Source organism: Poecilia reticulata, linkage group LG22 (assembly GCF_000633615.1).
Source record: "Poecilia reticulata strain Guanapo linkage group LG22, Guppy_female_1.0+MT, whole genome shotgun sequence".
In the NCBI taxonomy this organism is placed as follows: domain Eukaryota; kingdom Metazoa; phylum Chordata; class Actinopteri; order Cyprinodontiformes; family Poeciliidae; genus Poecilia; species Poecilia reticulata.
Genome location: NC_024352.1, coordinates 3,930,070 through 3,942,543, shown reverse-complemented (window position 1 = coordinate 3,942,543; position 12,474 = coordinate 3,930,070). Strand labels below are relative to the sequence as shown.

The window sequence follows — 12,474 nt, the reverse complement described above, 5'->3', positions numbered from 1 at the left end:
TACGCATGTTCTGATCTATTCCAGCACCCGAATAGACTCTGCTGTAAATCACCATTGGTCTGGCTGTGTGTTTAGTTTCCTTTTCGCCTTTAACAGGTTTTCTTCCATGTTTTTTTCTGGAATTTTGCTCCATAGAATAAAATAAAGCTATCTAAAAGAAACCGCGAAATAAGTGGGGCAAAATATATGAATGGATAAGTATAATTTCACTATGTCAAATGGAGAAAAATCTACTCCCTGAAAACCGGAAATGCGCAATTAAACATTGTCCTTTGGACGGATGATTTTCCAGAAGTAGCCGAAACTTTTTTGTTTTCCTATACCTGGATTCTGAAATTTTGTTTAACACTTCAGTCGGAAAAAAATCGAGCCAAGATATTTAGCGAAACTAATTTATTTTGAAAGTAGCCAACGGAAGTGCCGCACATGTCTGAACTCAGCCGACTTTACGACAACACCTTGCAAACTCCCCACTACTTGACAGAGGAGCAGTCGGCGGAGACTCGCCAGTCGGGAGTTGAGTGCTCAGTGGCGACAGAGCGCGCGAGAGTCATTCTCTCTGAAGAGAAGCGGACGAGTCGCGTTCAACTCTCCTCGAGCGCACTTTCCCAGTCTTCCAGTCCGCTGCACGCGCGGGAGGAGATGAGCGTATTTTGGACCGTTTGGACTGTGTGAGAAGCAGCAGCAGCAGCAGCAGCAACAGGAGCGCGTGGAGCCGAGCTGGATGTAGTGGAGGGCGAGCTGCTGGCTGTGGCGGCGGCGCAGCGCGAGCTACACCTTCAGTAAAGTCTCGAGGAGTGTTCCGGACGGCTTCGCGACGGGTTTTGTGTGTATTTTGAAAACGACAGAAACTTACAACAGTCGGGTGGATTTTCCTAAAGTTTACTGGTCAATAGAGGTTGGTTTTCTTCTCATGAAAGCTGCGGGACATCTGGAACCTGAAGGCTGAGTTTCTGTCAAAACTGATTCATTTAGGTAAGAATTGTTACTGTTATTATTATTAGTAGTAGTAGTAGTAGTAGGAGTATGCTATTATTATTATTTACAGGTAGACTAGCTGAACACGGCTTCGCCTCTTTGTGTTGGGTTTGTGACAGGTTGGAGCTCTTGGTGTCTCACTGCGCTATTCCGATTCCAACTTGAATTTACGGGATCAAAGCTGCACAAACGGCGCAGAGGCAGCGGCTCAATCTTATCGCAGTCCGTGCGCATTTTGTGCGTGGTTATATTCTCATGTCTGCATGGTTCGGGGACGAGATTCGGACACCCTTCTCATTTTGGTTTATGTTTTCAGGAAAATTTACCAGGGTTTGGAAAAATACACATATTTGAATGCATTTTCTTCATGTTGATTGATTTGAGCTCAAACATTTCTTTTAGTTGTTAAAGTTCCACTTTTGGTTCCAGGGGGAAAAAGAAGAAAAAAGAAATCGTGGAAAATGCATGAACCGCGAACATATGGGGAATGTGGCTGAAGTTTAATTATGCACGTTTAGACTCCAATTTGGAGACATCTTTAATTATCTTTATGTGTGCGTTAAAAGACTGGTTCAGCTCCTATTCGTGATAAATAAATCATATATTTGTGAAATAGAAAATGATAGTGATTATTTTCAGAAAGTATACAGCGCCATGGCATCCTCCACTGAGTGGGTGAAGCTGTCTCCTCTCTGCAGCGGTGACGTCTTCTCGGGCTTCAGGGCCCCCCTCCTCCCCAGAGCCCCTCCATTCGGCTTTCATATTCTCCGATTCTCCTTGATCCAATCTAAAGTTTCTCCAGAAAGCTGCAAGTTTCCCCCCCGGTTTTCCATCTCTTGCATGTAAGGTTTCTTCTCCCCCGACAGCAGCACAAACACTAATAAAACAACTAAGACATTTGAAATTGAACTAGTTTTCAAAACGTTCAGATAGAAAAGTAAAATTCTGGCTATTTTAAAAAAAAATGTTTTAATCAACTGAATTAATTAATTTATCTAAAGTTCTAATTGTTTCTTCTATACAGGCTTAAATGTGTGTGAGGGGAAAAAAGAACATTGAACAGTATTTGTCACGTTATGTTTTAATATTCAACTGGAAGTACAAAAGCTGCTGAATCAACAGTTTGACAGCCTATATTTAACTTTTTTTTTTTTTTTACAGTCATCTTCCTTGACATGTTTTTCAGACATTACGAGCTCGGATCAATCAACAAGTTTCACAGCTGCAGAAATGACTGCGCACAACAAAGTTATCTGGATGCTCAGAATCCCTGGTTTCACACTGACTCCTGCTGGATCCTCAATAAGGACCAACAAGAACCTTATGCTCCTTATGTTAAAATGTTAAAAAGAGATAAAAAAAAAATGGGCACTGACTTTGATAGAAGTCTAAAATGTAACTAAAACAGTGTTAGTTGTGTTGCAGTTTGCATTTAAATAAGTTTTAGTCAGGGTAGAGTTTGTAAGTTTAACAGCAAAAAGAAGAAGTGCTTAAATGAGGGCACAACCATTTTCTGAAAAGCTTCTTTCCCGTGCAGATTTGTTAAATTCTCTCTGTTTTTGATTGCTCTTCCCATCTGGTTTTTAATGGCATGTTAAAGAAGAATGTGTTGGTCATTAGGGAATAAAATGTTACTGAAACAGTGGTGAACATATTAAATCTGTGGCAGTCGCGGCTAAACTGTGCCGTTTATTGGCAACGGTTCAGTTTGCCGAAGAGTTTGACTTCCAAAGCTGGATGCAAGCTGAGATTTGTGCCTCAGCGCAAAACTTTCTCAACCGTAAGCTAACTTTTACAAAGTTAATACGCGCAACCCAACGTGAACAGAAAGAATTTGACTGAATTCGACTGAAATCCTGATCAGGATTTCTCATCAAAATAAACTTCAACCTCTGCTCAATGTTATATTTACAAACTAAAATTCAAGGGCTTCAAAAATCAGTTTTTATAGTGTAGTCTTCTGGACTGGGTGGTTCTGACCACTCTGTCTGGTTCACGGTCCTGGTAAAGCCCAGAAAATGACAGGGATCCATAAGAGACGGGGATGCTGCAGATAATGACAGATTAACTGATTCTGTAAATGAATTTCGCGTATCGACCCGAGGAATGCCGCCTACCGGTTTAGTGAGACACATTTCGCTTCCAAATGTGAAACTAATTGCCTCTTTTTGTTGCCGGGATTGCTTTCAGTCACTCATTTAGCTCGTGGTAATGGCGCTTCATTGTTTCTTCCTTTCTATTTATGAATTCGATGGCTTCAATGTTTCTTATTCGTAAAAGGAAAACGACTGGTATCTGTCGTTTTTGCACACTAAAACCAAGAGCTGTGACACAATTTCAGCAATTTTATTAAACTAACTTCTTATATGTATATATTTTTATATTACAGCTACAAATCCAATGTATTTTTTATCTTAATTCTAAATGGCAGAGCATCCCAATGCAGTAATTAACTGTGAAATGGAAGGAAAAGAAAAAAAAAAAAAAAAAATGAAAATCTGAAAAGTGTGTAGTGCATTTGCATTTTTGTGCAGCCTTTACAAAATAGCTCAAGCTCATGAATAGCTTCTGTAAGCACCAGTTTCTAATTGTTGTCACCAGTTTTCAATAGGTGTTAGGTTTGGACTTTGATTAGGCCATTGTAATCATGTCTGTTTAAATCTCCTGGGACTGGTCAGCGTTCAGCTCTGCTCCTCTTCTGATCAGCTGAAACAAATTAGCCCCTTAGCATTGTACTGCCACTACCATTTCTCAGTATAGTTTCAGGGTGCGTTTTCCAACACTTACGTTTTGCAACTACTTTTGTATTCATGAGAAATAGAAATATGGTCACCTTCCTAAGGCTGAGTCATTTGTTGCTAAAAGATGAGTTATGCAACAACAACAAAAATCACTTTTGGCAAAAAGAAAAAAAGACTTGGAACATCATTTTAGGAAGGTGACAACGTGTGTGTGTGTGTGTGCGCGCGCGTGTGTGAGGCAGCATAATTTATAGGAGTGTTTATTGAGCCGCTGTGATGCATACCATTAGTTGCCGTCCTGTTCATTCTTCATTGTGTGTGTGAACGTGTAAATCTGTGTCAGCCTGAGGTGAGCCTGACTCTCTTCAGTCGGATGTCTCTGTGCAGCCTGAAGCAGAAAGCACGCGCGCACACACACACACACACACACACTCCCCCTGCCTCTCAGCTGATCAATATCTCTTGTAGCTGAAGGCTGGCGCTCTGATGTGGAGCTGTCTGAGTGGTTGGAGAGGCGACGGGTCAGGAAGGCGAGTGTTCATGACAGAAAGCAGTTCTGATGTTCTGATGTGAGGCTGATTCTCGTCTTTTTGGAACCTTGAAGCTCCGTTTTTACTCCAAACGCCTCTTCAGCTGATGACTGCAGCCCAACTATTGGGTTTTCCTTCTGCTGTGGAGAAGTGTGACTCTGTTGAATTGATCCTCATTAAGGAGGACGAGGTGGTGGTGGGTAGTAGTGACAGAGTGCTGAACTGTTCTCGGAGCCCCTTTTCTGCCCCTGAGCTTTAACAGTGTGAAAATAGTTCTGCATGATTAATGTTCATGTTTTATTCACCGCTCTGGTTCTGTTTTTCTTTCTACGCTTTAAGACAATATTAGCATAACAACTGCTTTTGAACTCCTCACTGAGATCTAGTTTTATTATAAGTTGATGAGTTTATCAGTAAAGATGCACTGATCAGGCTGGTATAGATTTCCGATTTAGTTTTCTGGGGGCTTTTATCAAAATTTCGGGGGAGTTTTATACTATGTCTCACATGCTGCACTTTCTTTTAAAAGAGGATTGATTTATTATATAGGGGAAAGAAAATAACTTTTTTTTTTGTACATTTGACCTGCTGGTCAAAGGTCAGATCTGAGAACAAGCCAGCTCTCTGTCCGGTTGTTGCGTCTCTGTTTACGGTTGGTGAGAAGTTCCTCTGCAGTCAAAAGAAAACTTAAATCAGCCGCTCCTCTTCCAGGGAACGATGATTTGTCTCAACTTAATGCCATCTGTCACACGCAACACTTGCTTTCTCCCCCACGTCTTCATCTAAACTACCTCCATTAGTCAATCAGAGCTGTTGCTGTCTCACATGGCTGAGAGGCTGCCATGCAACTTGTCCAAACAGATCTCTGAAGTCACAGCGAATGTGTTTATGTAAAGAAAAGCTAAGATTATTCAATTTATACTATTATTGTAGCACGGATGTTTCTGTGCTTGCCAAAGCGAACAAAGCAGCGGCGTTTAGTGGCGTACTCGGAGTCTTATCACAAACCCACGATGGGCTTAGAGGGGAGAAGAAGAAGTGTGGAGAATATGAAAGGCTGTGCAAGCATGAAAGGTGTAGTGCTTAGATTAGGACAGTGTGTGTGTGTTCGGTGTGTGTGTCTTGTTAAGTGGTCTAAGTTGGTGTTTTCTGTGTAGAAAACTGATAAGGTGCAACCAAAGTCTCACAGTTTGTGCTGAGTAAGGAATGTGTCACGGTTCCTCCACAGGGAAAGAAAAACTGCGCGGTTAGAAGGAAAGACAACACAAGCTTTTTTCTGGACTGTGTTTGTGTGTGTGTGTGCGTGGGTGTGTGTGTGTGTGTGTAGAAAACACACCTTTTGTGTGTGCACCAAAGTGTTGGTGTGTATTTGTGAGACTTTGTGGCTTTTTTGCTAATTTAAGTTATGTCAGTTTTTAACAAGGGAAATACAAAAGCAGTTCCAGCACCTTGTAAAAGTATTCACACCTCTGGACCTTCTCCACTGTAGCTCATAATTGTTAAGTGGGAGGAAAACAATTCAGGATTTTCTTCTGTGTCGGTAAACAAGTCTTGCTCGATTCTCAATTGCAATTTAGCTCTGGACTTTGACTGAGCCATTCTGAACCATTCACATATTTCAATCCAAAACATTAAGTCCAGTTTATCTCTGACTGGAAGGTGAACTTTCCTCCTGGTCTCAGTGCTTTGTGAGTTTTCCTCCATCTAGCTTCTGTGGTAGAAGCCAAGCATACCCACAGCATTATGTTGCCGCCACCATGTTTCACAGTGTGGTCAAACACAGTGTTTTCATAAGCCAAAGAGTAAAATTTGGATTCAGTCTGATCAGACCACTTTCTTTCATGCATCTGCTTATTCTTTTACATAGCAAGAAGGAAACTTTCTGCTTTAAAACGTTTCCTATTTAAAGCAAACTTTAAGTAGGACTTCTTCGTTCTTTCTTTTATGAGTTTTCTTTTTGCTATTCTTCATGATGTGAAAAACTTTAAATTAATATGTTTGCAATGCACTTAAACAGTGATGTAGAGACTACAAACACATAAAACTAAATCATATTAGTATTGGTTGATTTTTTTTTTTTTTTTTTGTCATTTTTTATTATGTTGGTATTGGTTTGATAAGTAAAACTGGACTAATATTAATAACCCATATTTATTAATATCTTGTTGCTGTTTTTATTTCCGGAGAAGGAGCAGAAGGGATTGGTCAATACAACCAAAACAAACGCACAAGTTTAGCGATATCGGGAGGAATGTCTATAGTTTTTTTTTTTGTTGTTTGTTTCTTTACCAAAGTCATAAGAGAAAACCTAAAGCTGCTCAAATCTGACGCCACTCTATTTTCATTAACATTTTGCAAAGAAGGAAGTTGCTCTCATGTCTGCATCTGAGGTATTCATGTTGTTTCCTCCAGTTGTTCTTGCTGCAGCGCCACCACAGGCGAGGAGGGGAACAGGATTTTTAAAAGGTTTGGTTAGTTTGACACAGTACAGTGTGAAAAATGGTCCCCGATCAAACAGAGTCTCCTGGAGTATTAGGTGAGAAAACAGCTTAGCCTAGCAGAATATTTAGCCATTAGCTTGGAAACCTAGAATGAAAATGAAATGCATATTTAAATCTTGCGGGGGAAAAAAAAAATATATATATATATATATAAAAATTTTTTTTTTTTCAAATTTTTAGCACAATAAACTAAAACATCTGTGTTGCACCACTCTTTTCTGTACTTGCAGTCTTGTGATAAAACATGTGAGAACCAGTAGTTTAGAGCATTCTAAGCATGAAGGGAGACCAGCTAAGGTTAAAGCTACCAGTGGTAGAACGACTGCTCGGACTGGGCGGTTTGTACTTTGCTTTTTTGGGCACTTCACTCAGAGCTTTTGGTACATTCCAGCCTCTCCCCGCTTAGACAAACAGAGGGCAGAGCTCTTCATCATCCCGCTCTGTACCTGCCGTGTCTCTGCCTCCCTCCTGCTTCTCACACTTAACTCACACTGACTTCTAAACTTGGGTATTCCTGCTGGACGAGCCGCAGGTTCTCATCAATCAGCTGCCAGACCACGGACAGGAATTTCCCCCAAGCAGGAGCGGAGTCCTGCGAAAGGTTATTTAGCTCCAAAAATACACAAATCCGCTCTATTAGTGCAGTTTGAAGATGACTTAATAAACTCGTTTTGTAGGTTTTGGGATTTTGGCACACGACTGTTTTTTTTTTTTTTTTGTCAAATCTTTGCTAACCCACCTCAGCAGTCAGGTGTGCTGCAAGAGCAAAACAGCAAGGAGGGATTTCCACTCTAATCTTGAAAATCTGTACAGAATGTTATGTCAAAATATTGGATGGTGCGTACAGAGCCAGTGGCGTTTCTTCAGGGTTTTTTTCGATGTGATGTTGATTTCTCTTGCAACGAACACCTAGACGTCTAAACAGCTTGATTTTCTGACTCATGTTTGTCTTTTTTTTTTTCTCTCTCTCTTTTTTTAAAGGTCGGAGGCAGGAAGTGGTCAGGTCCTCCGTTGTCTGCGGCCGGCGTTCAGCGAGACAGCATGCGGATGGTGGAGGATGGGCCCTGAGTTGGAGTCGGTCCCTGCTGCTCTGCGTCGGGCCCCTCCGTCCAGAGGAATGACGGCTCTGTGGTGCTCACTCTGGCTCTCCCTCCTGCTGCCGCTGTGCGTCTCTCCGGCCAGGCTGCCCACCGCTCAGCCCACAGGTAGGATGCGGGGCCCCGCCCCCTGTTATCTCTAGTAACACTGATGAAGCTGTTTGAGAAGACGAGCAGAAAAACACAAATCTACATTTTAGTTGCTGCTTTTGCTAAGATGAGTGGATTGTCAGAATGGCTAATATTGGAGGTCAGGGTTTCCCTCAGAAAATGTGCTAAGCCTGGTCACCAGTGGCCCACCCACCATGTTGTTGTGTTAATATTAAAAGTTGGCTGGAAACATATATGCTCTTTCCTCAGTTTCACTGCGCACTCAGAGCAAACCTCTATAAGTTGCACTTTTACAGGTTTGCGTTGAGTGAGCCAAGCGAGCGTTGAGGCTTTTATTCTTACTGGTTACTGGTACATAAAAAAAAAAAAAAACTTAAGACAAACAAGCTCTTAGCCTGGCAGGGCATGAAAAGCCTGGTGGCCCGCCAGGCTCATAATACACTGGGTAAAACACATAGTTGCTGAAGTTTTCCACATTTTGTCACGTCACAGCCACAAATTTCAGTGCAGTTTTTGTCCCCATGGTGAAGCATGGTGGTGGCAGCATCATGTTGTGAATATGAAGCCCTATGAAAGTAATCATCACCTTCTTCACAGTCTGTCAAAGCCCAGATGTAAAATTAATTAAGAATCTGTGACCAGTGACAGGCGCTCCATCTGTCTGAGTCAGAGCAGCTGTGAGATATAAACCAAAAAGGAGCATGTAAAAAGAAAATGTAGGACATGTCCACAGCGATGAACGGCTTTACTTTGTTTTTTTGACAGTTTAACTTGACAAATTGGGCTAAAAATCAAGAGGCTTCCAGGGATGAAATGATTAATCAGATTAATTGTGATAAATTGGTCACTGAAATAATTATCACCTAATTTAGAAGTTTATTATAATCTGGACTATACGGACTCCAAGAAAATCAATTTTGCTTAAAGAACAACACACTCTAAGCAGCAAATAAGCCGAAACTGTACAAACATTTTAGGCAATTAAATATTTATTTGCATCTTTCAATGTATTTCTAACATTTCATAAAAAGGCTTAAATGTTTTAGAAAAATATGCATTATTTATTTTTGCTTTCTGATTAATCAATTAATCATGAGGAAAATCAAATATTCTATTGATTATGTTGATGAGATAAATAATGGTTAGTTGCAGTCATTAGTCCATTCTTATAACACGTTTTTTGATTGTTTAATGTGACAAAAGGGAGACACTCACAGAGGTGTGAATACTTTGCAGCCATTCTAAATGTTCTGTTTTTGGACACTTCACACTGAGCAGCTTCTTCATCCCCGTCACATCTCAGTGCTCCGCTAACTTCAAATAAACAGAAATGTTTCAGAAGACATTTATTGTTTATGTAAATATGTTCTTTTTGATTCCCCCAGCAGGATTTAATTGGACTGTTTTTGGTTTGCTGAGCTCAGTGTGATTTCACTTTTTTTTTTCCTCTTTGTTCTCGAGGCGCAGACATGCCCAGAGATCAATCCAAAGTAAACGTCAACTGTGTTTTCTTTAATCTCTCCATATTGCGCAAAAAAGCCCCAAACAGAGCGCTGTAATCTTTTTATTTTTTTCTTCCTCCTGAGGCATTAGCCAAGAGTTATTTTTTCCCTCCTCCTCACGCCCCCTCCCCTCTCTCTTCTCTTTATTTTCTTTTTAAGTCAAAAGCCATTTGAAGCGATCTTTTGACACTCTTCACATGCTGCAGTTGCATTAAGAAAGATGAGGGCTTGTGTGTTTTCTGGAGAGGGTCCAGATTTGTCTTTCCCACTTTGTTCGTGTGTGTGTAGGAACACGTCGGGGCTATCTTCCAGATAACGCGGCTCACAGGAGGAGACGTGGATTGCATCTAATATGCTTTCATAATGTGTGTGTGTGTGTGTGTATCTGTGTGATTGCTGAGTGAAAATCCTGACGGAGCGAGCTTTAGAAATATGATGTCATCTGAGGAATTCCATCACTACAAATGAAACGAGTGAAAAAGCTGCTTGAGGCGTCTGACCTCATGCTCAGCCCCAATGATACGACAGAGCTGCTGTGATTCTGTGCATCTGCTGGTAGATCATATTGGGCGTGGTTTTGTTTCTGCTTTTGCTTTTTCTTTTTTTTTTTAAACTGCTTCGTATATTTGCAGAAATCCAGCAGAGACTCTGAGAAGTAGTTTCACGTCGCTGCTGGTTCTACACATGATGGTGTGATGGTTCGCTTGATCTGATATGGATTGAAGTGTGTTTTCTGATGAAATGACGTGACTTTATCTCACTATCAGTGTCTCTATTGTTGGTTACTTTAAATGTTTTAAATGAAAGATGCGGCCTGCATCGAAGATGTTATCGCCACGGAGACTGTAAACCAGGCAGATAACTGTACACAAGCAATGGATCGTAAAGGAGCCCATTTAGAGATATTGCAGTGTGGCAATAAAGATGAAAGAACAGAAATGAGCAACTTTTACAATAATACTTTGCCCTTTTTGTGACTCCAAATCTATTCATTAAAACATTTGCCTAACTGTGAATTTCTTCATAGAGCATATTTTAAATATTTGAAAGAAAATGTAGCTTGAGAAGCTGAGAAACCTAAAGGCAACACACCTGAATGCAACCAATCCAGGAGCGCCATTCATTTTCCTCGCCACTGATTGGATGTGCCTCCAGTTGTCTTCCATGTCTTCCTTCCAAGAGACAAGGAAGACTGAGGATGTTAGCTTTTGCTGAATTGCCAAGACAGTTTCCACTGATTGTAGTAATGTGTATTAAGAAAGAGGCAAACAGTTAATTGACTTAAGATTTAATGTTGATTAAAGGCTTATTTGGTTATAATTAGTTCCAACTGATTAACTAATTAATTAACTGTTTAGACCAGTGGTTCTTAACCTGGGTTCGATCGAACCCCAGGGGTTCGGTGAGTCGGTCTCAGGGGTTCGGCGGAGCCTCTGCCGCGGAGGTAAAGACACACTTGTGTAAAGTTGTAATGACGAGCCCCGCAAATTTTGGCTGTCGGGTTATAAAAAGACAGTCGTCCGTCGTGATGCAAGAGGAAACTTGGGTTTTTGAGAAAATCGCAGCTCATCAATTAATCATAAGTCAATTGATTAGATCAGTCAACTTTAGATTAATTCATTAATCGATAACTTGCATCCATCGTATTACGGAATACTGTGTCTGAGCTATTAAAATAGGCAGCTAAGTGTTTTTAGAAGGTCTCAAATAGGACTAGGCAACATGGCTTCAAAATAAAATCTGTGATTTCTTTCACACTAAGAGAAATGTCCGATTCCCTTTTCTTGGAAAGATATTACAAATGACAGAAAATGTCCCTTCTCTGAATTGACTTGAATTTAAAGTCCAAATGAGTAGAAGCTTGAAAACACGTTTTGCAATAGATTACAAAACTGTTTCAGTAATCGATTAATCGCGATGAATCACAATGAATCCTGATTAATTACAATTATGTTTAATTCAACAAATAGTTTTAGCCTTGATTCACTTTACTTTAAAGCTACACTTTGTGGCTATTTTAATGATAATTGGAAGTGAACTCCAAGTGAATCATCCAGCTGCAACATGTCCTCACCTTTCTGCATGTCATGGAGAGGCTGGGATCCTCCTCCCCTGCCCAGTAGGCATGTCCGGCCTGCGGCCCGTCTCCCTGTCGGCCTTTTGTCCTCCCGCAGAGTTCCCCAAGTCCACAGATGGACCAGCAGTGGGGGCAAAGCGACTGTCATTTACTGGCAGATGGCATGACTTCCCTCAACCACAACAGCCCTGAGCTGGGAAGTTCCTTTAGTTTTATGCTAACAGTCTGTGACTGTGTGTGTGTTACAGTGTGTGTGTGTGTGTGAGGAGGTGAATGGTAGATGGATATGTGTGTGTTTGTGATGAATAGTAATCAGAAGGTGCTGAAATGTTGTTGAAAGCTTACAGGTTATAATATTTAACCTAAAGGTGTGAGGCTGCTAGTTATATCTGCTCAGCAGTTGTATTGATGCTGTCTTATGAATTTGCCCACGTTTTGTGTTGTTTATGTATGTGACCACTGAGTGTGGGTGATGAATATTTTTGACTGGAAAACAAATCTCTCCCTGCTATTTCTACTTTAAAAAACCCATTGGTTGCCTTTCACTTATGGAAGATTTTAAATATAAAACCTGTAATTATTTCAATGGATGGTTTATTCCACTGAAGGCCCTGAAAGCATGTAATTTCATTTATAAAAAAGAAAAGAAAAAAAAAACTCACCCAAAGAACAGAACTACCCATTAAAAAAGAATCATGAAACGAGCTTTAAAAAGGCTTCTAGAGTCATTTCCAGACCTATTCCCTGCTTTTTATGTGTGCATTAGTAAAGCGAGGCGGTTCTGTGGTCTGTCTGTGAGCGAGTGTGACGTGCAGTCCCCTTGTTTCCATTAAGTCTGTACCGTTGTTTATTTCTCCAAAAGGCATGGTGGCATTCCCAAATGTTGGAAAAGAAGGAGAAAGTAGCATTTTGGAAACCTGGGTGAATTGATGCTGGA

General features: G+C 40.7%; 1 protein-coding gene across 10 annotated transcripts in view; it reads left to right on the top strand.

Annotated features, from left to right (window-relative positions):
• The first annotated feature begins 502 nt into the window (after positions 1-502).
• Positions 503-12,474, top strand: part of fgfr3 (fibroblast growth factor receptor 3) — a 78,822-nt gene continuing 66,850 nt past the window's right edge. For all 10 annotated transcript variants that reach the window (XM_008398788.2, XM_008398787.2, XM_008398789.2 and 7 more), the window contains exons 1-2: positions 503-975; positions 7,732-7,955. In XM_008398788.2, coding sequence (XP_008397010.1) covers positions 7,808-7,955 — 148 coding nt within the window. In that variant the 5' untranslated portion in view covers positions 503-975; positions 7,732-7,807. The remainder of the gene's footprint in view (positions 976-7,731; positions 7,956-12,474) is intronic.